Source organism: Limanda limanda, chromosome 9 (genome assembly GCF_963576545.1).
Source record: "Limanda limanda chromosome 9, fLimLim1.1, whole genome shotgun sequence".
NCBI classification, from domain to species: Eukaryota; Metazoa; Chordata; class Actinopteri; order Pleuronectiformes; family Pleuronectidae; genus Limanda; species Limanda limanda.
In genome coordinates, this window is record NC_083644.1 from 8,538,742 (window position 1) to 8,565,405 (window position 26,664).

General features: G+C 42.4%; 1 protein-coding gene across 1 annotated transcript in view; it reads left to right on the plus strand.

Annotated features, from left to right (window-relative positions):
- The window catches only part of hmcn1 (hemicentin 1), a 79,233-nt gene that overhangs the window by 6,240 nt on the left and 46,329 nt on the right, over positions 1-26,664 (plus strand). The window contains exons 2-14 of the mRNA XM_061077931.1: positions 9,042-9,112; positions 11,458-11,616; positions 11,713-11,835; positions 12,527-12,698; positions 13,438-13,544; positions 17,639-17,759; positions 17,912-18,175; positions 18,259-18,403; positions 19,292-19,413; positions 22,510-22,779; positions 25,486-25,627; positions 26,143-26,270; positions 26,516-26,629. Of these exons, the coding sequence (XP_060933914.1) occupies positions 9,042-9,112; positions 11,458-11,616; positions 11,713-11,835; positions 12,527-12,698; positions 13,438-13,544; positions 17,639-17,759; positions 17,912-18,175; positions 18,259-18,403; positions 19,292-19,413; positions 22,510-22,779; positions 25,486-25,627; positions 26,143-26,270; positions 26,516-26,629 (1,938 nt within the window). The remainder of the gene's footprint in view (positions 1-9,041; positions 9,113-11,457; positions 11,617-11,712; positions 11,836-12,526; positions 12,699-13,437; positions 13,545-17,638; positions 17,760-17,911; positions 18,176-18,258; positions 18,404-19,291; positions 19,414-22,509; positions 22,780-25,485; positions 25,628-26,142; positions 26,271-26,515; positions 26,630-26,664) is intronic.

Sequence of the window (26,664 nt, forward strand, 5' to 3'; positions counted from 1 at the left end):
GGGATTTCAAATCACTTTTTCAACCTCAAACTAACCTAGAACCCGAGTGCACAGTTTCCAGCTACTCCAGTCATACATGTCATAAATGTTGTATATTAGTATTTGCTAGTCAGCATTTATTATGCTTTATTACCCTTATATGTAAGTAGCCACCTCTACACTTTCCTCAAATTAATGTTTTATTGTCAATTACAGTCCCCAGATCATGTCTAGACATAATTATTATTCAGGAAATCTTTTTTTTATGTATTTTGAACACATATTCATTCATGCATTGTTTTACATGAGTCTGGGGGACTCATTTGGAACACATTGTGTTTATTTCCAGAGAGATCTGGTGCCAAAGTAGAACAAGCCCATGTTTGGTATGGCATGACCTCATGTTGGCTGTGACTTTCAAGCCTTGTTTTTTTTTCTTAATTGTGTGAAAGCTGCTCATGTACATTTCAGTTGAAACATGTGTGTGTTTAGAATGACATTTAGTTTTTAGGACTGTAGTGATAAAATTAGATGGAAAGACCCAGTGTTTGCAGGATGATGGTTTATGTGCAGGACAGCAGGGGCTCGGCTTCATCCTACATTATATATTATGTTATTACAACCTTCTGCAGTTATATTATTTTATTAAGGGGGTTTGTCACTCCTTCTCCACCTCCAGAGAAACCTGATGTGTAGCGATGAAGCATTTTCTGAATGCCTGGACAACTGTTGACTCGTCTGTGTGTCTGTATCGGAGGAAAGACCATAAAGATAGAGGGGTGGGATCAGTGAAGATATGGAACAACAAAGCGTCGGAGGATTTTAACTGACACTGAGGCATGTATGGGTTTTTAACTGAGGCGAATGTGTCCGAACCAGACAAGTGTTAAGGGAATTACTGGCTGCCAGGTTAAAGGTCGGGCCGTCAGTGCCCTCTGCCCTCTGCCTCTGAGGGGTCTGTTTTGAGGGAAGTCATGTATCATGAAGACCACCTAAGATCAATGTTTCTCAACACTATTACGCTCGAGTGTAAAACACATTCTGTGTTCCAAAAACTCATAGATGCAGCACAAAGCCCCCAAACATTAGAAAATAATTCACAACATGTCCAGTCCCTTTGAATCTTATTCAGAGAGAAAGCTCAGCTTGTTTTGATGAACCTGTTGTTCTTTGTCAGACTGATGGCGAGCACATGCTGAGCTCATGGTCAACTGTTTGGAAACAGCCAAAACAATCTGCTAACTCATACATCTATTTTTAACAAGTACATTTGGATCACAACATCTGAGAATAAAGATGCAATACTACGAGAAAGTCCATATAAATATTCTGAAGGCATTTTGTTATGTTATACCTGTCAGTATATAGGTTTGACACATAATGAAATACTATCTTTAACTAATTCACTTCTCTTTGAAAAGATTGTGCAAGAAACAGTCTATTCTGTATTCTGAGGAAAGACCACACAGACTTTGAGGAAACTCTGTTTTGTGGAGCAGGAAATGTTTGGTTGTGGTCGACTGCTGTTGTTGGTTACATGTGTGTGCTTTTCAGAAGAAACAAGGAGATTGACGCTAAAGGCTATGGATCCAGAAGTAGTGGAACACTGATTCTCCTTGCAGCGTATTTCCTAAATAAGGTTTATTTATTCTGGTAATATCATTTTTATTACCAGAAGATTATTCTCATATTAAGATGATGTGAAATTCAATATGCCCCAAATACTGAAGATGATACACGGCAAATGGCTATAGGGCTAAATTCAAATGCCAGCCACTGCAGTAAGTTCTTATTGGTTAAGCACTGTACCAGGTGACTGGATTTTTTAATGTTCACAGCATACCTGAGCAAATCTGACGGAGGTCCTGGTTGCTTTAGAACGCTGGCTGGAAATCACCGCCTCAGACATCTGAGTGTGCGTCTGTGTGTGGTCGACATTGCCGATCTGCTGAGTTTTCTTTGTCTGCTTCAATTAGATTTTCCTCAGTAAAACAAAGGAGCCACACTTAACCAAAAAACACCTTTGTGCAGTCTGAGTTAACACCATCAGTCGTAAAACACGCAATCATAAGTCGTGCAGTCTTGTGTTTGTGATGCCGAGGGTATTTTCAAGTCTTCTACTTAATGTTCAAGCTAAATAAATTCAAGTTCTGCAAGTAATAGGCCACATTTAATTCATAAATTCATTTTCTTCCAAGGATTGAATCACAGTCTGGCCAAGTCTCAGGGTTCTGGCCATTATTTCACCAATGGAGACCATATGCAGAAACTTTCCGGACAGCACACTTTTGTCTTATTCAACAGGTCAAGAAGACGTTACACAACACAACCTATCAGGGTCAGTTTTGAAAGCAGTTTTGTTTTGTAAAATGTTGTGACAAACCTGACCATGACCACAATTTGTTTGCTTTTGTGTTACGTCTTTAAAGGTGAAGTTGATTAAGAGGTGAAGGAAGATTTATTACAGCTTGACCTAGAAACCCCTGTTATCAATCAGTATTAACGGGGCGCTGAGCAGATAAATGGCAGCACGGCTCGGACAACGTTCATCATAAAACAGACCAGAACCCTTCCACAGTATAGTCACTCCGTGTTCATCCCCAGTCACATTCCTTTGACTCCAACCCAGCAAGGTTTTTATGTGTTCACAGTTCGCTCTTAGACATCTGGGTCAATGATACCGGCTGTAGATCTCGTTTGAAATCACTGACACAAGCCACCGAAACGCTGTTTGCAAATAATCAGGGACTCAAACCAGACTTTGGTCGTTTCTAAAGATTTTGACTGACTAAAGTAAAGTTATTTAGAACAATAACAAGAATACCTGAGAATGCATGGTTTTTACCTCCTCCAAGGAGGTTATGTTTCCACCCCTATCCATGTGTCTACTTGACGGATTACAACTGAACTGGGTGGAAGGATGCGCTGGCTCGGTGCAGAGCAGACGGTGGATCAAGGAGTTTTTTCCATTTCTTTAACATAGCAAGATAAAGCGTTTTTCAACATTGCTGTTGATTCCTCCGAGAATATTTCATAGATCTCGATGAAAAAAAAATCAGGCATGTTAAGGGAACTGATATTATGGGCGTGTTTAATTAAGTGTAGTTCTATATAAAAATCAGGATCTAGTCAATGCAGAGGTATGCAAGCATATCAATCATATAAATCTGCAAATTTATGCCTCAAAGTTTCCAAAGTCGGAAAAGAGGCCGCAATCTTATTTTTGGGGGGATTTCTATTATGTTGCGCGGGAGAGTGAGCTTGAACTACAAGTAAACTAAAAGATCTCATACACAAATATTTAGTCAGATAAATCAGCATCAGGAAAAAATAACTATAAAACTAATGTGCTCCAGATGGATTTGTCCTGTTGCTTACCTTGTGCAGACACTTTCCAGATCATAGAGTTCAAGGGTATGGCTGAAAAACCGTCAGGGTCAAAGGTCAACCATGAAGATGGGGTCAGACTGGGTCTGAATTAGTTATCACTCTTCCTCCTCGCGGCGTTTCTCTCTGAGTTCCTCCACAGAAACACAGATCTCAATTGTAACCGAGTCGCAGAGACAGTTTTGTTTATAAAGAATCAATTTACATGTAATCGAATTTTCCATCAAAGCATTGCAGTCATGCAATTTAAGTTCTGCTCTCAAACTGAAAGACCACCCTCTTGAATAAAGATGGGGGGGCGGAAAACAAAGTATGATTTACTATCACTTGCACCCACAGCAGCATGTGCTCTTATTTCCAACAAACCCAAGTATACACACCAAAACAGATACACACATATTTCTGGGGCTGCGTGAAGGAACACGCCACAGAACCACATGTCCCTGTACATGACCGACATAAAGTAACACACGCTCACTCACACACACTGACTTGATTAAGACTTCACCTCGGGTTGCGTCCTCCTCTGTGTTGTATCTCTGGCAGCAGTTAGCACACAGATCGATGGGGTGGACGGGTCGGAGCTGTCATCCGTCTCTGGATCCGGCTCCGTCAGTCCGTCCATCTGGGAGGGATTACACTGCTGTGTGTGGTGTGCGATGGGCTTCAGTTGGGTCTCACTATATGTTTGTGTGTGTGTGTGTGTGTGTGTGTGTGTATGTGTGTAGTGCTGTGTGTTATCATATGAGCTCATCGGTGGAGATCGGTTGTTGTGTGTCCCATCATCCTGAGACACACGCAGTTGCATCAAGTGTGTCTCAGTGTGTCTCATCTCTCTCTCTCTCTCTCTCTCTCTCTCTCTCTCTCTCTCTCTCTCTCTCTCTCTCTCTCTCTCTCTCTCTCTCTCTCTCTCTCTCTCTCTCTCTCTCTCTCTCTCTCTCTCTCTCTCTCTCTCTCTCTCTCTTCCTTCTGGTTGTGTGAGAAGTTTCCATCAGGAGTTCAGATTGTGGTGGTTTTCAAATCAAGGTCAATCACTCTTGTCACTCTGGGCGAATCCGTGGCAGCAGGTGAAGTCAGGCGGGTTAAAAGATGCAGAGGGAGACGGGTACGAAAAGAAGGAGGTACAAAACATGGAAACATGGAGTTGGAGAGGTACTGTAATCAGAGACAGAGATAAAATGCATAGAAGAACATGAGGGCAAGTTGGGAAGACTTGAAAGTTGAAGGACACTTGAAATCCTTGAGTTCAGTCCTGAAGAATGTGTGAAAAGATGAGCTGCTTTTAACATCCACACAAAATATGACTAAATATGACTAAATACGACTATGTCTAAAGTCGTACTTGTCCCTCAAATTACTCTTCTACTATATCACATTTGAATACTTCGGCTCCATCCATACTACTAGGTTTTTGTGTGAAACCGCATTGAACTACAAATACGTCTGGTGTCCACGCTACTGCAGAGTTTAAGAGCCGCAGTAGATTCAAGATTCAAGAAGAAGAAGAAGAAGAAGAAGAAGAATAAGAAGAAGAAGAAGAAGAAGAAGAAGAAGAAGAAGAAGAAGAAGAAGAAGAAGAAGAAGAAGAAGAAGAAGAAGAAGAAGAAGAAGAAGAAGAAGAAGAAGAAGAAGAAGAAGAAGAAGAAGAAGAAGAAGTAGAAATCGTCAGTCTGATTTCGCCACTTCTAGAAACACAAGCAAGTCCAGTTGCCTATGTACATGTGCACAACTTCTGAATACAGCATAAGGTAATGCTGCCAAGTACATTTACAATCTTGATATATATCCACTCAGGCAACTTCTGAAGATAACTGGAATCCTCACAGATTTACCTCATGAAGTGCCTACAGAAATGTTTTCTCATTTGCTTGCAGTGCGTACAGTCCAGGTCACTCACCGAGCTGCAGGTAATCACACTGAGCGCTGCCTCACATGTGGTTTATCAGGGGGGGGGTGTGATAAAATGAATTATGCCTCAAAGCTGATGGTGAGAATGACAGCCGCAGATTCTACCCTGAGTCAGCAGAACAGAAAGCAGCGTGTGTGTGTTTACAGCTTCTGTTGCTGTTTAGTGCTGCAGCAGCTTCACGTTGTGTAACCCGATGACATTTTCTTTGAATGGGGACACAAACCACACAACCTCTTTTCCTGACTATTGTCTAAGTGAAGGTCTCACTTACAACACACAATGGAAGATTAAAGTGGTTTTGTTAGTCAAAATCAATGCTTGTAAAGAGGACAAAGAGGAAAAGCCTTTGTTGCTACTCTATCGACGAACAAAAGGTGGAGTTTATGGGATCCTCAGGCAGTGTTGGTCTGTATTGTCACTGCACTGGGTTTCTGCACCCCCCCGTAATTAGGCTTTTATAAACCGGGGGAATGGTGAGTCAGAAAACATCCAGGTCTTTGCCTTCAGGAATGAAAAAAATGAAAGCAAATGTTGCAGATGGTGAATGTAACTGTGAAACTCCTCCCACTGCGGCAGAGGAAACGAGCGCGGAGCACGTAAAGAGCAAAAGTTTCCCAAGCTGCCACATCTCATCTCGATCATTCCACAGAGTACAACGATGAAAATGTTCCTCAGTTGTCTGTCATGTAAGCAGCCCGTGAAACTCAGCATGTGCTGCAGCCAAAGAGTCAGAAGTTATTTGGTTGGAAGACACTACCGGCTGTGACTTATCAACGTGCTGGCCTTGGAATTCCTCGCTGCTGATGCTGCGAGCGAAGAAAAAAAGAGAAACTCGCTCCACGGTGAATGCACGAGCGATTCGCCGCAAATTACTTTAAGCACGAATGTCAGCGGAGGTGAAACTGAGTTTGCCGCTGGACAGTTGCCCAGTTTGTTCCATCCCATTAGACGTCCTGGGAGTGTTTAAGGCTGCATGTGATTCGCAGATGCATGCTCTTACAGGCTGCACTGGGGACCAAGGCTGTGGGAATATCAAGGTGGAGGCCGCAGTCATTTGTTTTGGATTGTTTACTCCCGCAGCCGCTCGGGTCAACAACTCGCACCACTAACAGATTTAGAAAACAGGAACAAGATGCAGATCTTCATTTTGATTTGTTTGCTTTGGCCGTTTTCTCTCTTTGTTGTTTCCTTTATCGGACTCGGGTGCATTCTTTCACCCTGACTTCTTTCTCTTGGCCTTTTCCGTGCCACTGTCATCACCCAGGGAGCATGAAAGCTATTTCCCATATGGCATCAAGAGGACCGTGTTAAGATTTCCTTTATCACCTCTGCCAAGGAAGCTGTGTTTTCATCTGTGTTTGTTTGTTAGTTAGCAGGATTATGCAAAATCTACTAAACGGAGTTCCATTAAACTGTAGTGGAGGGGTGAGGTATGACCTAAGGAAGCATGAATTCAATTTTAGTTGAAGTTTCATTTGTTACTCAAGCGAATGAGAAGAATATGCTGTCCAGTGTTTATAGCAGCAGTTGATGGATCAATAGATTGTCTATTCTTAACCAGTTTCAATCAGGTGTCCTTGGGCAAGGCACCTGCCCCCCCGAGAGCATTGAGTACACACAAGCACAAGAAGGAGACAATCTCAGGCATGAGTGTTTGTTTGAACTATTTGAGTGTGGTATAGAAACAGTTTACATGAGCTCATTCAGACTTCTAAATATGGATAAACACAGATTTAAAAGAGCTAATAAACACTTGACAAAGTCAGATATCATTAGAAAAACAGAGTTTGAAGAATTGGATTTAGTTAATCTTTTTTTTCAGAGGTCTTGAGTATTAGCTGTGGTTTTCCATGGTGTTGATGCAAAGAGAGTGGCTGTGGTCAGGAGCACCACAGCCTCAGTAGTCTAAAGAATACTTACAACAGCCATGGGAACTTGTCCCATAAGGAAAGAGATGTCAGCTTTTCCATCTCTGCAAACGTTGGCCTGAGATCCACGTTCCGCTCAGAGCAGCCAGACACTTTTCCATGTTAGTTTTGAAAAGCGCCTCTGATCGCCACAAATGTTCCTACACTCCACCTTGAGGATTCACAAGGATGCCAAAATCTGGGTCATTTGGAAAAAAAATGTCTTTCTCCTTTGTGTATGTTATTATAGAGATTGAAAGTGCTTGTGAGTGGAGTGAAAGAATGTGGAAGAAGGTTGCAAGGAACAGAAATGAAGATGTGTGTGATTCCTCATTGCAAACAGCGTTACATTAGATGTTTGACTGAACAAAAATCACGAGACAGAAGAAGAGAAAGTTCTGTGCAACAAGTATCAATCAAACGTGTGCATTTCTGATTTGACCTCTCCACACATTTGAAGACTTCTGAAGCTGTCCTTTCTCTAAAAGTCAGGGATCCTTTGTAATTGCCCTCTCCTCCACAATGGAAGCCTTGTTTTCCAATCTGCTTGCATGTGCATAACTGCAGTTTGTGTGTGTGTGTGTGTGTGTGTGTGAGTGTGTGTGTGTGTGTGTGTGTGTGTGTGTGTGTGTGTGTGTGTGTGTGAGTGTGTGTGTGTGTGTGTGTGCCTTTTTGCAGCCCCTCATCAGGCTCATTCCACAGCACAGCTGCAGTGGCTGAAGTCACACAGTTTGACTCGAGAAGGGGCTTAGCAGCTCATTACTGGATAGAACAAAGTCGGCTGAGAAGCGGCGGTGACTAGAAGCCCTGGCAGAGGTACAGAGCACAGGTCATGTTGTCACTGTGAGCTGAAGGTGCTAGACTTTTTTTCCTGAAGCCCGGGGAAAGGTGTCCTCACTTGGGGCCAAACACTGAGCTCACTTTGACACAAAAACAACACAATTACTGAAATGAAAAAAGTCCCTTTCCTGCAGAGGTTTGTCTGCACGTACATGTAGAATGTCACCCAGTGGAGAACATACCTCGGCCAAGGCCAAACCTCAAATTCAATCAAGCTGCACCAAATTGCACAGATCATCAGTGCTCTAAGTACGTCTGATTCATTCATCAAGATCTCTGATCGCGATTTCTTGAGAAATTCACCAAAATGTCGTTAAAATTAATCGAATTTGCTCCAATGCAACCCCATGGGTTCTTCCTTGTACATTGTTGGGTTTGTAGCTTTTTAGATTTGGAATTGGTCTTTTTTAAAGCACATTGTACACTTGAGATGGTAAGTAACAGTGTCCGTGAGGATTTATTCAAAACCTCTAAATGTTTTCTCTCTTTTCCTCATCAGTTGAAATCTTTGTCTGCTCTGTCATTGTCATGCTTGTGTTCAGGAAGCAGATGACAACAGCTTTTGTACATCAAAACATTTGGAATTGGTTATTGCAGAGCTCTGTGTTCCTTTCACTATAAAGCATCTTCAAGCGCAAATTAATAGATGAGGGATGTTCGGACCTTGAAATCATCATCATCATCAAACCAGATCTGTATTGAGAACATATTTCCATTCATCCCTGTCATTTATTTGATGTTTTTCCTTCATCACTTGTCTGCCTGTGTGTATCTTTCTCACATTTCTTTCTTTATGTTTTCCTTTCTCCGTTGGGTCAAATATCTCCTTTCCTGCCGTTCTTCTTGGCGGTTCATATTGGGACATTTTAATCTGGACATCCGCGTGCGTTTGCCAAAGCTAATATTTGGCTCAGCTAAAGAATTTAAGGAGACAAGAATGCTCTCAGTTTTTCATCAGATGCAGACTTGAGCCTGTGGCCATATTAATCACACAGCATTTTTCTGTTGTTTCTCTGCAGAGATCGGACCGGTAACAATCACAACAGACCCGAAGAAGTTCCAGTATGAGCTGCGGGAGCTGTACGTTCAGGTGGGTTCATCGAACTGAGAGAACGGCCGGAGTAACCTGGACACTGAGAGTCATATGGCCTTAATAAAAGCAGGCAGGCTGTGGTCGTGCCAGGCGTCTTGTTTGGAATGTTTGTGAGCTGGTCAGGAAGCTTCATCAGTCAGTCTCCATCAGGAGATGAAAGAAATCTCAAAGAAAAATAGTTTTTTCTTTCTTTTACAAGAAACCTGCAATCAGTTTTCCCATTTAATGTGGATTTCCCTCCGTTTATATGATGTTACTAGGAGGTCTACCAGTCAAAGCTTTGGTCACATGTTGACTTTGGAAGATGATACTGAAAAAATCTCTTCTCTATCTCAGGTTTATTTTTCTTCCTGCACCATTGCAAACACATGTATAAACAAAAACATGCGATGGCCAGACAGCTAAACAGAGCACTGCTAAGTCTGTGTACTGAGATGGAGAGGACTTTGTGATGGGACTTTCTTCCACAACTCAAGCCAGTAGAAAAACTGCAAAACCAGTACTCTTTAAATCTAAAGATGACAGGGAGACAGAGCCGAGTAGCACTCAGAGGTTTGTCCTGTGAAGAAAGACATTGGCGAGTGTCTGTGCATCCTTGGCATGTGCTCTTCTCTATCTGCTGCGTGAGTGTGTCTTGTGTGTAGCAGGGACGAGATCCAGCTTCCTCTCACTCGCTGCTTCATTCATGAATCTGTTTTTCTTCACCTCCTCATCTGCACATCCCCTGAAGAGGCTTTGGGCAAAGTGCACGGAAAAATACTCTTTGGAATTTACATTTTTCTTCTTCTTTTATGAAAAGTTATGTTTTTAAAGGTTATAAATGAGATTTTAAATGCGACATATTGCGCTCATATTCATTACATGCGCTTGTGTTTAAAAACCCATACTGTCCATTGCTTTTTAACTTTGTAGACTTTGCATTCACAAAAAAAAAAAAAATGACACACAAGAGCAAAGAGAAAATCTGAAAACACATTTCATTATTACAGAGGCCGACAACTATTTTGGGGTGCGGCAAATATATTGTCATCCTGAGCAGAACATGAAGCCTCAATCCCTCTGTGTGTCTGAGCTTTACTCTGTATTTGTCTCATACCACTTAACCTCCCAAAGAATTATAAACCAAGATGGCTCCTGTTTCGGCTGCTATGTAAACATGACACCCTGGAGATCACGCCAATTTCCATCCTGTTTTTTCTTTGCTGTGAGTGCAGATTAACACCGTAACCACACCTGTCACCTGCAAACCACTCTGAACCAGTGGGATACACACAGCAGCAGTGCTACCCATTCCAGCTGGCTGCTAGTCACCATGCAGTGTGCTGCGGTCCGGCTTTCAGAGCGAGCACGGTTTCAAAAACACACATTTACCAACTGAAGCGTTTCACCAGGCTCTGCAACACCCATGGAGGGCACAGACAATATCTAGCTGAGAAGACAAAGGGAGGTGTGGCTGAAGGTGCGACAGATGACGTATTTGTTTTGGTCCAGGACGCTATAGTGCAACATCTCGTGATGGAATGTCATATGTATACAACCTTTAAGGAAGGACGTGTTATTTTTAAACCACAAAAGCAGAAGCACACAGCGGGGGGGTTATCAGGTTTATTGCTGGGAGGCAGAGGTTGAATGGAGGAGTTGATTTTCTGGCCAGACGGGAGATGTTGGGTTTCAGAGGAAATAGAGGAACTCTGTCTATGCACCCTCTGCCCCCCCTTGGCCTAAAATAATGGGTCACCCAATTCCAGATGTTACTCTTTGGGGATGATGCATCAAAGATGGCTGCTGGACCGCTCAGAGAGACAGATACGTGCTATAGAAAAAATGTCCTTTCGACCCAATTAGTCAGACAGAGAGTTTATAAGTTCTGCTCTAGTTACTCTTGTCAGTATGGTTAGAAACAAGATGATTAGATTTTATTTTTTAAGTTCATTAGATGTCAACAGTCAGCTGCCTTCCAGCTTTTGTCTTCTCTGCAGTATAATAGCTCAGTTGTCATGTGTGCTAACAGGAATCTCAGAATCAAGAACCTTTGGCTCTGGTCTGCTACCAACCTGGTTGTATTTTATTCACATATGATTTAATTTTATTGAAAGAGCAAAACTGAAAACGACTGTTACTGTTACAGATGCTGCAAGCTTGAGAATTATCATGGACTTGTCTAGATTTGTTTTATATTAAATGTCCTGTAGTTGTAATATGTGATTGTTAAATGCATACTTTTTAAGACTTGAATCCTCACCAACATGTTGAACAAATCAGAAAATTGTTAAATGCCTGATAAAGTCATCTGCACACATGTATATTAGCCCATATGCTGACGATACCCTTCTCTTTCTCAGGGAGGCGGCGACTGTCCGGAGATGAGTATCGGTGCCATCAAGATCGCTTTGGAGATCTCCTTGCCAGGGTCCTACATTTATGTCTTCACCGATGCCCGTTCTAAAGATTACAAACTGACCCATGAAGTCCTGCAGCTCATTCAGCAGAAACAGTCTCAGGTTTGAAGATTTGTTCAAATTCATTCTCATGGTTTATGTAGGTAAGGTTTAAAGGAACAGAGATCAAATTTTTTTTGTGTGCATGAATGTGTGTAGGTGGTGTTTGTGCTGACGGGGGACTGTGATGATAGGAGTCACATCGGCTACAAAGCTTACGAGGAGATCGCCTCCACCAGCTCTGGGCAGGTCTTCCATCTGGACAAGAAACAAGTCAATGAGGTAAGAGGACTCATTTTGAGATTCAGAGGAAAAGCTGTCTGGTTTCAAAAGACCTAAAAAAACAATTAATAATATAAGAAGGTGTTGCAGCCATTCTCATCTCCTTTGCTGGAACCGTGTTCAAGATCCGACTCCAGATCAAATGTGCAAGAAACATTCAGCTGATTGATGCACCTTCCTTGGACTCGGATGCCAAGGAGAGATTTCAAAGGATGCAAAGAGATAAATTGTTTTTATCTTGTTTCATATCACCACGACAATGAAAAATCGATATGCTTGAAGGATGAAAAGATGAAAATTCATTATATATCCAGAGAAATTTTATCAATGTCAATATTTGTCTTCCTGCACCTACACTGAGATGGTTTGAGATGAATCCACTGTTTCATATTACCATCACATCACAGCTGAATGCTCCTTCACATGTCCCGGGTAGAGCAGCATCTGGTTCTGGGTCTCACACAGTAGCGGTGGGATTCTCCGTAGGAACAAGGAGGAAATAAAGGGGCAAGACCGCGCTGGAATGTCGGACAATTTCTGATGAAAGCTTTGCACATGCTGAGGGGATAACCTTGTTTGCAGTGTGTGTGTGTGTGTGTGTGTGTGTGTGTGTGTGTGTGTGTGTGTGTGTGTATATAATAAATGATGCGTATTTCCTGCATTCTTTACATTTTTGTATCCATCGCTGTAGATCCTTAAATGGGTGGAGGAAGCCGTGCAGTCGTCTAAAGTCCACCTGTTGTCCACTGACCACTTCAGTGGGGTCAGCAACACGTGGCAGATGCCCTTTGACCCCAGCCTCAAGCAAATCACAGTGGCCCTTAGTGGCCCTGCACCTGACATCGAAATAAAAAACCCAGAGGGTAAGATACGTGGTAATTTGTACATACAAGTTTGACTGATTAGTTTGATGAGTATGAATTACTGATTCATCATTACAGTATGTTTTGTTGTTTGTAGAGATAATAGAAAAATAATAAAAATCCTTACAGATTTAATAGGGCCTCTCACCATTCGGTGCTCGGGCCCTAATAATAACAATGCAACATCCCTCGAGTATTAGGGCTATTTTTAAGTAAAAAGCTAATTTAACATAAAAAGTCCTAATATTATGATAATAAAGTCGTAATTTGATTCTTGAAATCTCTGATGTTTTCCCTTTGTGTCCAGTGCAGCTGCAGTTTAGTTTTTTCTCCAGAGCATTGAACTTACAGTCAGAAAACCTTTTAGAGACTGGTTTGGATTTGAGTTGTCATATGAGAAAATTATATTGAAATATATGAAAAAGAGTTTTGGGATTGTTCTCAGGAAACAAAGCTAAAAGTAGAACATAGAGCAGGTAGAGGTAAAGTGGCTGAAACAAGAATCAAACAATTTTTTCATGGTACTGGATTTATTCCAACATCATCTGGGGTCCACATGTTCAGCACATGTTCACTCACTTACAGTATGCTGGCTAATGCTAAAACCAAACCCTGCATCTTAATATTTGGACAATTTACAGCAACATTGAGAATGCAACCTGTGGCCTAAGAGCCATAAGAGTTTGATTGCATGGGTTAAAGGGGAATAATTGTATCGATGTTCATGTTTGGCCTCCAGGGAATGTTGTGGGGAAGAGTGACGGCCTGACAGAGCTCCTGCACATTCCCAACTCGGCCAGAGTCGTCAGCATCAAGGACCCGCAGCCGGGGACGTGGTCTATCAAGGTAAACAATTCATTCTTTACCTGGACATGTGTGTAAAGTGGCAGGCTTCCGCTAACAATTCCCAGAAGGGGAATCTAGTCTTTTAAAAAGGATTTACTGCGAGTAGTTCAGTAGTAGCCTATTAGCAGGAAATGAGGTCACAACTCACACCCTGGGAGGAAGCTGTGGCCCTATAGGAAGGCTCTTTGGTCGAACTGCTGCAGTAATATATCAGCATGTTCAAATACAGTGATACAGAATTCATTTAATACGCATTTTGTGTGGTGAAAACATCTCCCAGCAAACAAAAATAAGGATCACAATTTGAGTCCTGGTTGGTTGGAGAAAATCCAAGGCCGCTACTGTCAACACATCCCCTTGGTTTGTGCTCCTTGTGGGGAGTTGAAACTGTCGGCCCCCTGCTGCCAACGTAATGTATAAAAGGTCACACATTTGACTGCCAACACTGTCAATTCCAGATGTTGGGACATGACAAGCATTTTTACCTGAGTGATTTGTTGTGGGGGCCTCACTGACCCCTGTGTTCTCTGCAGACCCCTGCTGGGACTCTTTCCCTCATCTCTGCATAGCTGTGTTTTGTGTTAGCGCTCATTTGATTTACGGGGCCGCAGATTGGATGAATAACGGTGTCATCGGAGAGGATGCAGTGTACGCTGAGAGATTTGCAATACTGTTGTTAGGTATTCCCATTTTCTGCTGTGGAACGTCTTTACTTTGGATTCTCTTTTACACATAACATTTGGTTTTAATCACCTGGAAGTTCCCAGCATACAGCATATTAGTGGCTGTTTCTTCACTCGCCTTTTCATGCCTTTCCAGCCCCTTTTCACAAAGCACTAATGACATTATGGGCTGTTAAGTGAGAACATACTGTAACATTGGCTGCGGTGCACGCATGCATTTACATGTAGATACAGTTTTCCACTAAAGTCCACATGAGGTTTTGGTTTCTTGTTACATGGGTGTGAAATGCACTCAAAGTGATACATTTGTGTTTATGGTCTGATGTTATGTTCAGCCGTTCTGTGGAAAGCTCATATTGACCACTATCGGGCAACTGATAAATCGGTCGGGCTTGAATTCATTACATTAATTGGAATGATTTGTTTTCTACTTTAAGTAAAAGATGATCCTGCGTCACAGAGGTTTCTGTTTAAAATCTGCTTAAAGACCAGATCAGCAAACTCTGACTGACATCTGTGCTTTCTGAATTCATCCCGTGTGGTGACTTTTTCTCATGGAAAAGAATATTAACAGACATAGAAAACAGATATTGCATCCTGGGGTCTAATTTATGTCCTGTTTCTGCCCCTCTCTCTCTCTCTCTCTCTCTCTCTCTCTCTCTCTCTCTCTCTCTCTCTCTCTCTCTCTCTCTCTCTCTGTATTCTTTAATCTCTCTGTCACTAACAGTATCTTCTTCCCTCGTACATCTTCCTCTCAACACGTTTACTCCTCAAATTCTCTCCCACAGAGAAGTACTCTGGGATTTGCTGTTCTCTCTTTCTCTCTCTCTCTCTCTGGCCCCGCAACATCGTGTTTTTCACATCTCTCCTCTCGGAATCTGCCTTTTCCATCTCCCCCCCCCCAACACACACACAGTACACAACACTGGTTGTCCAACTAAAAATAGTGTAGCTGTGTTCCCCAGGACGTCCAAAGAAATGTGGATAAATACTTCCAGTGGGAGTTTGCTTGTTCTGCCATGCTGGGTCTCAGTAACACTAATGGGCCGTGACAGCCTTGTGTAAAACCCAGGCCGCAGATTGTGTGTGAAAAGGAATTTAATCCTTGTTAATCTGCCTTTAATTGGATATTGTGGTGATGTAGAACGTGGGTTCATCGCACCTTCACCTTCTTCAGTTTTGCCGTGTGAGTTCTTGCAGCGTCATCCTCCCTCTGGCTAATTTGATGCTATATCAATTATCCTTTTTTGCATCCGGGCATTGTTAGATGCTATATTCAGTGTTTTGAGTTTCCACTGGTCAAAAACCATCAACACCTGCTCACATCAGGGTTGATCATCAATGGGAATGGACTCATCAGCATTCACTGCAATTGACAAGTATATTTAAGCTTCATACTGAATTTTATAGCCCATGAAAACAGTTTGGGAACGTTGTAATTTTTAAAGTATGCAAACAGCTCAAAGGAAGCCAAGCACCGGTGACCTTTTCATGTTCTCTCTCTCACAGAAACACACAAGGATGCATACACTTCATTAAAGTCATAAAAGCAGTATCGGCTGTACAGTGTGTCAGCAGTAGGGAGGAACCACCTGTGATACGTCTCTTTCAGACACTCAGGGTGAATCAGCGTCTCTGAGTACGAGTGGAACCACTTTTCAGAAAACAAAATTGTGTCCGGTCATTGTCTTTCACATATGAAAATCGTATCAGGAGATTGTCCCGGGTCAGACACGTTCACAAAAACAGGAAAATGTCCAGAAATGTCAGACGAGGGGTCGTTTTCCGAGGGTGTTGGCAGGAAAACTGGTCTGGAGCAACCAACTCAGACATTTGCATTTTAACGTACAGCCCCTCTAGAAAATTTCAGGAAAATGTCCAAGATCTGACCAGTTGAGTTTAGGGTGTTGGCAAGACCTGGGCACTTTGTCTGGGTGGGTGTGAAACAGGGAAATGAGGGTTAATGACAGGGACTGTTCTTTTTTTGTAAAAGCATGACCTTTAAAGGACCTATCCCCTTATTATGGCCTCATTTACAACTAACTAAAGACCCGGGATAATCCTATAGCAGCCATTAGGGCAGGTTTGATGGCCACAGCATGTATTGTGTTTGGTGACGGAAGGCATTAGCATCTAAGGTTGTGCGAGATCCCCTTTGTCCTGGTGTTAACTCAATTTCACATCGAGCTAAACTATTGTTATCTGTCTGCCTGAATGCACTTCACTGTCCTGGATGTTTTGTTTTTCTCTCCAGGGAATTAAAGTTAATGTTGGGTAAAACATAGTCATCGTCTGGAAACACAATAAATCAGCACATTTTCTTTCATTTCACGCAATGGCAAATGACAGTTTAGGTTTGCACGCCTCGATGTGTGTGTGAGTCAGTGTCTGTCGCACCTCCAAGACGTGCAACCTAAGGTGAGGAGTTTCCACCTCTCAGCAACCTATACTTCACTGTAATTACTCTGTCTCCATTTGTGAAAAGCTTCAAACGAGCCCTGCATGGCGAAGAGCGCACGAGCCATTAGCCAATCTCTGATTATAGTGCTCGTGTTTGTTTAATTAAAGTATGAATGTCAGACTGAGTGGGTCATCTCTGAATCCTGGATGTTTTATAAGCACGGGTGTGAGATACTTGTCAGTCAGTTGGCCTGTCTGTACATGTGTGGCTGGTTGGAGGATGCACACAACTGTTACACAAACAGCCTGAGTGTGTGTCTGTTCAAAGCTTTCAGAGCGTAGATGCTACAACTCTTCTTTCTTCTGTTTGAGCAACATGAAACGTAACAACAGGCCAAGGTTTGGGGCAAAATCAATATGAACCAACAATAATTAATATTATTAGATCCAAATGTTGACATAATTACAGTCAGAAAAAATTAATATTTTTTTGAGGAAATTAACGCATTTCCCACACCATATAATGAGTCACCATTATTTGCACCATTTTTGTGGTGTCCATCTGCAAATTACTTGTATTCCTATACCATAGGACAATCATATTGTTCCATATGTATGCTAGTTATTGGGAATTTTACCTGTTTATACACTTATCTTAGCTTAGCTTCACAATGCAGTGTACTTCCTCATGCCATCAGCATGTGCCACTGCAATTTACTCATGTACTTTTCCATAATATATCTGCAGTGAGAGGTAGATTATACATATTCTCTGTCATTAAAATTGTTTTTTTTGCTGCTGTTCAAGTGATCTTTTTCTGGCATGGGATCAATAAAGTTTCTCTTTACTCTTATCTCCTGACAAAACTGATAATTTACACTTTAATTGAACCTGAGTATGATGACCGATTTAGTTTAAACCCCTGTATTATAATAAGAAGCAGTTATACAATGCAACAGACACACATTATAAGTTTTAAAAAAATTTAAATTTCCCCTTTTTGTGATACAGGTCTCCAGCGAAGGAAGACACTCTGTCCGTATCTCAGGTCTCAGCACGATTGACTTCAGAGCCGGGTTTTCCAAAAAGCCCACCCTGGACTTCAAAAAGACCCTGAGTCGGCCAGTTCAAGGTCAGTGAGGTCATCCTTTCCAAATCGTAAAAAACAGAGAAGGACACCACAGCTGTTGTATGTTTTCTTCTTCACCTGTTGTCTTCACTCATGTCTTGTAGCTTTGGACCTGTAAAGAATAGAGTATTTTGAGTGTCATGTGGATTTTCCAGGTATTCCCACCCACATCCTGCTGAACACCACTGGACTGGCCCCTCCGGCTCGGGCTGACAGGCTGGAGCTCCTGTCAATCACGGGTGAAGTCATTAAAACATTACCAATCCGCTTCTACCCTGACCGCCAGCCGCCCGGCCTGTGGAACATCACAGAGTTCGTTCCGCCCAACACGGCCTTCTTCCTGCGGGTGACTGGATACGACAGAGATGGTTATGTGTTCCAAAGAGTCTCCAGCGTTTCTTACTCCAGTATCATACCTGGTCAGTGATTGGTATTTACTAAAATGAAGCTGTAAGGATTTGCTTACTTTTATTAACTGACTCAGCAATTATCTCTCTTTCAGGTGCCCCTAAGGTGCTGATGCCAACCACGACTCATGGCTACTACCTCCAGAGAGGGGCTGTTAGCTGCCAGGTAGAGAGTCTGATCCCCTTCACCCTGCGCTTTAGTCGGGATGGAAGACGACTCGGGGTGGACCAACTTCTCAGGTGAGCCCCAAAAGTCCCAAACGTTACATATCTGCTATAATCAGTTCTATATCAGGCAGGGGAAAGCTTAAAGGGCCATTTACTTCAGATATGGAAATGGATTAAAATGAGGGATCAGAGGCTGGAATGTGGGATCTGAGCTACGGACCGAGTGATGAGTTCCTTGGAGCGGTGCAGGTGAATCAGGATGACTGGCAGATCTGGGCTGGGTTGGTAAGAGTTGAGAAAGAAAGAGTGTAAGCACGGAGCAGGAGAAACCACAGGGAACGAGAGTAAAACTGGTGGAGGTGAAGAGATGATGAGCTTCAGCTGTGGCGATGAGCTGGCAATGGATGAACCACACACACACACACACACAGACACACACACACACACACGCACACACACACACACACACACACACACACACACACACACACACACACACACACACACACACACAAACTAACACACAAACGAGGGACAGACAGCCCACAGAGGGAGAACACAAGAAAAGGAAGGAACAACCAAACCCTGGTAATACTCTCGCTAAAAAAAAATAAGCTGTAAAGAGCCTATATGCCATTTCCATACAGCCGTGTTTTAAGCATTGCAATATATTATCAACATGTGACCAGTCAAAGCTGAATCAGCTTTTTTCTGGGCTGCTCTTCTTCTACTGTACCATGTTCAAACCCGAAATGAGCTCCCCAGATGTTGTTGTAATGGGCTGACGATGGTGGGTTGGCTCCCTCCTCTTTATGCCAGGAGACACATTGGACATTCAGTTTGATGATGTTGGTTTTCACTTCTCATGCAAATCTGTAGCATAGCAAAGCAAAGCATAACGAAACAAAGTTATTGAACACGCTTTTCCCTCCATTTCTTCTGTCAATCTTTTGATCCCAGTGAGTCTGGAAGTGCATCGTGGGAAATAGCCCAGGTTACTCTGAAGGACGAGGGCGACTACGAGTGTATTGCTATCAGCAGTGCAGGGACGGGAAGAGCTCGCACCTTCCTGGATGTTTCAGGTATGTTAACATTCCACAACTGTCACAGTCTGATAACCTGTAACTCTACCAGTATAGTTAGAGTTTCATTTGATTATTTATTCTACATCCATTCTATTAAAATCAAGAGTACACTTATGAGTACTTATGAATACATACAGAAATGAGTTAAAGTAAAATTTATATGCAGAATGTCGTTTTCAGCGAACTGTAACAATGTAGTTTATAGAAATTTTAAACCTCAAATCTAATCTAGCATCCATCACTGCAGCTAATGAGCCAGGACTGTTATTACACTCAAGTATAATCAGTGTAATGGATCTACTCTGGACATTGAGTAATTTAAAGTCTCATTGGGTTTAATGTCCTGTATCATGTTTAGTAAATAAAATATCTTGAGTTAAATGGTGCTGAAAGACGGATTTTATATAATGCTCTAGAGCTTTACACACACACGCACACACACACTCACACACACACACACACACACACACACGTGCATACTTTACTTATGAACACAGGGTTATGAATACAAGTGCCAGTCACTGTGGGTTTTATTAAGACTCTCGCTGCGGCTCCCATATAGAGAACCTGCATGATGGCAGAATTCATATAACGTTATGGAAAGTTTGAAACCAGTTCTGCAACAAGATGTAATCCATGCCTGCCAGCGCTCGTGTCATGGGGTTTCTGGTACGGTTTGTGTTCCTGACTTGTTAAGCAACGGACTGTGGATGTGGTGTAAGATGAGAAAAAGTTTCAAAACTGTAAATAAGTTCCAGGCTGTGCAAGACAGAAAATGGGTTTCGGACTCAATGTGAACAGCAGAGCAGTGACCACTCGTCACCACAGTAATAAATGCATGATAATTTACGATCTTAGAAAATTCATAACCCAGGTCATAAATTACTTGGAGGATGCGCTTGTGATCTTAACGTTGTCAAAGCTTGGAGCACAGAGAAAAAGGAATATATAATGATTTATCAGTTTCACCACTGGCCTGAAACAAAAATGTAATTTTCCTTTCCCCCAAACCCTCTGAAGTGCTTTCATTTTTCAATCGGAAATTTTTTTCCAGGATTCTGCACCTGAACTGACACCGAATGAGTCCAAACTCAGTCAGTAAACCTCTCCTTGTCCAAACGTTCCTAAAAAACATTGGAGGGGAAGATGTTGGAGAGTTGAGAAGAAGGGAGTTAGTTCATAGACACTTTGTGAAAGAGAAGAAGGAAAGAGAGGAGTCAGGCATGGATCTGTTTCATTTACGAGCGCAACCTCACGATGTCGAGGCGACTACGTTTGTCCAACTGTTCCCACTTATAATGTCTCGGATATGAGGTGAAATTAGTCCTCAGCCACAATCCGACCTTTGTTAGTGGGCCAGTTATATTCTTAACATAGTGACAGGGCCTCACATTGTACAAATGTACACACAGAGAAACACACACGTTATACCATTCATCTGCCAAATTCATGTCTTCCTAATCCCACAGAGCTGAGCCGAGATCTCCAGCATCCTCCCCCTCCCAGAGCCCCTGCTACCTCTCCCTCGTCTTCACTTTCCTTCCCCCTTTTCCCTCCGTTTTACCTCTTCTCCCTGCTTAGCTCTGGCTCACCTCTCAAAGACATGATTGACGACACAATGAGGCTCAAGGGTTTAGTTTAACGAGAGAAAACACAGAGAAAGAGGAAAAATCCCTTAATAAGGCGTGTTATTGTTTTTTTTTGCACAAAGCTAAGTACATGAAATACCTTTATACAAAGCTGAGATGTACACACTAACATGCAAACACACATTGTAGAGGACAGCAGTTTATTATACAAAGTCGATGGTGTGGATGGAGGTTCTGATCTGACTATAGCACAAAGATCGTGGGTGTTATGCAGAGGAATTTGTAAAGAAAACACTTTATTAACAATGTAAACTTTAAGCTAGAATTGATAATGTGATTGTGTTTTGTGGCTCATTAGCTAAATGGTCTGAATCGGTGACTCCAGAACTTTAAGCCATTTCTCAACCTGCAACCCAGTTTCACTTCTTACTTATGTCTTTGAGATGTTAGAACAGCAAACACAGGAAATGTGATGTTCCCCGATTCATCAAATTTTAGTAGTTGCTCAGAAAACGCCTTTCTCCGCCAAGGCTAACGCCCTATCGTGACATATTAAAGTAATTGGAAAAAATATATGATTCCTGGACCACCAGTTTATCCAAATCTGTTCCAAATTTTCACGGGTTCTTTCTTGGGTCATGTCCCACCCTTCAACAAAATTCCTTGGAAATCAGTTCAGTAGTCTTTGCGTAATCCTGCAGACAACCAGAGAAACTGGGACTTAAGCAAATGAATGCAAGTAAAAACTCTAGGTGTGTTTTTTGAGGATGAAGACAAACTTTTTTAACAATATTTTTTATGGAAGTTTCAAGTGCATTACAAACATTTTCATTTATATATCCCCTCAAACAGCCACTCATTCACACAGACAAAGAAAAAATAAATGAATAAAATGGACAATGACAACAGACATCAAACTAATGGAGTAAAAAAAAATGAATAAATAAATAAATAAAAATAAAAATAAGAAAAAAAGGCAGGATCATTTCACAACCTGTTGTTCAGTCAGTGTTATTTGTTTCATTGGTCAAAAATGACATAAATGATTCCCAAATACAAGCAAACTCCTCCTGTTTACCTTTAACAATGTATGTCAATCTCTCCAGTCCAAGACAAGTCATCAACTCCTTCTTCCATATTGCCAGTGATGGTGGTTCTACATTTTTCCAATATAGTGCAATCACTCTCCTTGCATGGAGAAGTCCAAGACAAACTAATTTAGTTGAAAAATTAATATGGAGGCTTGAGTTTTTTTGCCGCGATCACGTGTTCCGGTCCAACCAAGATCTTTGCTCCCATTCTCTCTTATTTCACACTTTCAATAAGGACAAAGTTCCCCAAGATTCAATAATAGACTTCACTCAGAAAGTTAGTAGCGTCTGCAACATTGTGCTTCATGAGTAGAAAATACTGTCAAAAATATTCAATGTGCATTCCTACTTAGCTTCCTTTATGATGTCAAGTTTCTGGCAGCTACCAACCACATCATGTCCTCCCTCTGCAGAGCCGCCTCCGGCCATCACCGTGGAGGGAAACGTCACCGCCAGCCCGGGCTCCCACGCCGTCCTCACCTGCCACGTGGCCAGCACCGTCAACTTCAACCTCACCTGGCTGAGGGGGGGTCACGATGCCCGCCTGGACCCGCGGGTTCGAGTCCTGGGCAACCTCTCGCTGCAGGTGTCCACCGTGACGCCGGATAATTCAGGCTGGTACGAGTGCGTCGCCATCAACGAAGGGGGGGCGACCGCAGAGCGAGTCTACCTGAGCGTGCAAGGTGAGGCGTGCGTGTTTGTGTCTTTCTCTTTTGTGTGAAACTACTCGGCAACAGTTGATCTAATGATTAGAAAGTGAGACTTTGCCTTGGGCATGTGTGTCTGTGTGATTTAAACCCTCGGGGAGAAGCACTCTTGGCAAACAAAATCTCCTTTAATACCAAATCCTCTCCCAGGTGCCTCCACCCTTCTTCCCTCCCTCTGCTCCCTATAATTCATCCTAATGCTTTCTGGGAGGCGTGAAAATTATTTATGCCTCATTCTCAGGCAGGGTTAAAGTAGAGTTTTCCATCTCCTGACAGCTCCTATAATCTTGTTCCTAACACTTCCCTGACACCGAATCGGGAACACTTGCAGATGGAAGAGCGTATCGCTGACTTCCTGGCGAGCGGCACAGAGTGGAAGCATTACAGCCGCTAAACTCTGCCATGAGCCGACGACCTCAGCCAGAACAGACCGAGGTTCAGAGGTTCGCGGCGGCAAGAAAGAGGAAGAAAGCTGTGTTTTGCATAATCAAATATCCAACCCTGTATTTACTCTGTTATACAACCGTTGGGCTCAGAAGAAGTTAATTCAGAGTCCATATGCTCCTTAGTGTCGCCTCAAATCCTCCATGTGTGTGTTTGTGTTGCCGGCTCTTAATGTGTAAAGCCAAAAACATTAACCTTACTCTAAGACACAAAAAAGAAATTGCTCCCCTTTACCGTTACCGTAGCGATTTTATTTGAACTGTGTCAAAGTCAAACCTCAGTGACACAGACGGAGGAGTCACAGGTTTAACACCAGAGTTGCAGGTTTGCAGGAGAACTCTGTTATTTAGCTCGTCCCGCTGAGTGATAAGTAGCACAGTTGACCCTATAACATTTTCCCTGGTTTAACTGGATCATTTTCTCTCTTTTAAAATCTCCTCACTTGCCTTCTCTTCACATCATCCCGTCACAACTGTCTTTTTATTCTTTTTCAAACCATTTTCTCTCTGCTTTTTCGATTCATTTATGTCAATCTCTTTTTCGGTAACAGCTGTTGGCAAGCCCCGGGGGTTTCCCCCTGGTCAGCCCCATCATAGTCATTAGTTTCACTTTGAAGTGAGTCAAGTCTGCTGACATCTTACAACACTTGGCCAGAAAACTGTGGCACTGAGCGCATGTCCACACGACACCGGCCGAATGTAAAAACACCCGTCTTTTCATTTTGACCTTCAGGTCCACACGACTCTTTTTATATGTCGGTATACTGCAAACTACAGGTGTTTTCACTGAGCTGACAACTTAACAACATAACAGCAGTCATCAAATATATAATTGATCTTAAATCTCTCTTACCACAGCTGTATAGGAGTGTGTGATTTTTTTCACAGACAATGGCAAATACGAAAACTCGGCAGCAAATACGAAAACTCAACAGCAAGTACGAAAATGCGGCAGTTAAGATGAAATCACAACAATAAATATGAAATCACAATAATAAAAATAAAAAAATATAGCAGCAAACCCTGGAAACTCTGTCGTTGATGCATATTGTTTTCACACGTAAACAGCACTTTGAAATGATACAGCTTCACGTGGATACAGTCAGATATTGCAGGCTTTTTAGTGTTTTGGAAAAAGGAAAAGATGGAGCAGGTGAGAGCTAAAGATAGGCCTCCTCCTCCTCCTCCTCCTCCTCCTCCTCCTCCTCCTCCTCCTCCTCCTCCTCCTCCACCTAGCTGCTGCTGAGTCAAGGTTGAAGAATGTGTCTTCTCTCTCAAGATCCTCCTTTTCTTTCTGAACTCTGAGGTGTCATTTTCTCCCTCAGGGCTGAGTGACCTTGCGAGACATAGCGGCAAGAGAAGAGTTCGGCTTTAGCTGTAATAGAAAACAACAGGGACCTTCCTCTTGACCTTTTGTCTGCTAAATGATCAACACTGTACAGCCTCGGGCTCCGGCGAAGATTAAGATCCAGTTGAGTGACAAGTTGATGTATTTCAATTTGTTCTCAAGCTTGTAATATATCAAGGGTCACATTTTTTTACTGGCGGCATCTGGAAAATTGCACCGTAGTTCTTTTGAAAACGCGGCATCGCTCAAACCTATACATTCCTTCACACCTGCTGTACTTGTGTGTGTCTGTCTGTTTGTGTGTGTGTGTGTGTGTGTGTGTGTGTGTGTGTGTGTGTGTGTGTGTGTGTGTGTGTGTGTGTGTGTGTGTGTGTGTGTGTGTGTGTGTGTGTGTGTGTGTGTGTGTGTGTGTGTGTGTGTGTGTGTGTGTGTCTATTCAACTGTTTGAAGCTGTAGCTGCTAATCTGGAAGGGTCACAGACTCTGGAGATGATTCTAGCTGTGGGAATAAAACACCGAAAACAAAGCCTTTAAAAGGATGAGTTGAAAATCACAAATCAATTGGAAAGGTCTGCAGGATTCCAAAGTTTCCCAGGGTCTGGAATCAATATCTGATGAAATAAGGATATTGAGGTTGAAAGTTATGCTGAGAAACAAAATAAGATGTTGTAACTGCCGTCACTCTTCCTGCCACAGTCACAATGACATTTTTTCTCCTGTTACATCATATACCTTACATATATGTGCATGTAATCAAGTCCCTGACCTATCTATGCTAAGGAGACCAGGGTCGGGTCCACACGCTCAAAAGCTGAGTGACTGAGTTTGATGGCAACTGGACGACTTGGTGAATAATCAGCAGATTCATGTTGGGTTTTGTTTTTTCCTCCAGAGGTGCCCAGGGTTTCAGTCGAGCCTCGGAATCAAACCTTTTCGACAGGAGAAGAAGTGAGGGTCCGGTGCTTGGCCAGCGGTTACCCCCCGCCCCGTCTGCTCTGGACACACAACGACATGTTCATCATGGCATCCAGCAGGTGAATTCTACTGATTTTATCTTATTTTGAGTACTTTAAAGGGGACATTTGATTTATTCAGGTGTTTCTATCCTCTAGGGTGTTGTATAGATTGTTTTGTATGTAAAATGACTGCAAAGTTGAAATTCCCAAAGTCTGCAGTAACGGTAACTCCTCACAACCACAGAAAACACTGCAGATTCGTGAATGTGCACAGAGTCGCTAGTCTGGCACAACCTTTTCAAGTAATTAGCCAAATTAAAACCATGAACCCTGAATGTAAGCATGATATGTCTCATTTAAACCTCACAGGTCTTCAACCTATTAAAATCTGAACCCAATAACTTATTAATTCTTATTTTTAAATATGATGTCAATCGCTTCTACAGCACTTTGAACTGCAATTGATTTGTTTGAAGGTACTATAACATAAAGTTTTAAATTGATGCTAAATGTGCTGCTGTTTTTTATGTAACAGCCATGGATAAGAACTAAATAACCAAATGTACTGAAATTCCTCCAATTTCCACGCACAGACACAGGTTGACGCCTGATGGCACACTGGTTGTGAGAAACATGGAGAAGAAGGATGGAGGCGTGTACGGATGTTTGGCGAGCAACCTGGCGGGGACGGACACAATGACCTCCATCCTAACTTACATTGGTGAGTGGAGCAGTGCTAACACTCAAGTGAAAAATAAAGATACATATGCACAAATACAAACATGGACTGAACGGCTGACACCGAACATGATTATCTAAAAAATTGTACAATTCAAGAAAATCACTCGATCACACACAACAGTTCCCTCACATACACACTCAGACATGCACACTAGTATCACTACCTCTCATTTGCTGCCTCTGTTTGTGATTGTGATCTGTTCTGCAACAATTCTCTCTCCATAGAACCTCCTGTGGTGACTGTGGCGTTGAGTGAGATTCTTATTGGCATCGGAGAAACCATGGTTATGGCCTGTTCAGCGTCTGGAGTCCCTCAGCCTGAGATCCTGTGGTACAAAGGTAAATGTCCTGGAGATAGACACAAACCACACAAA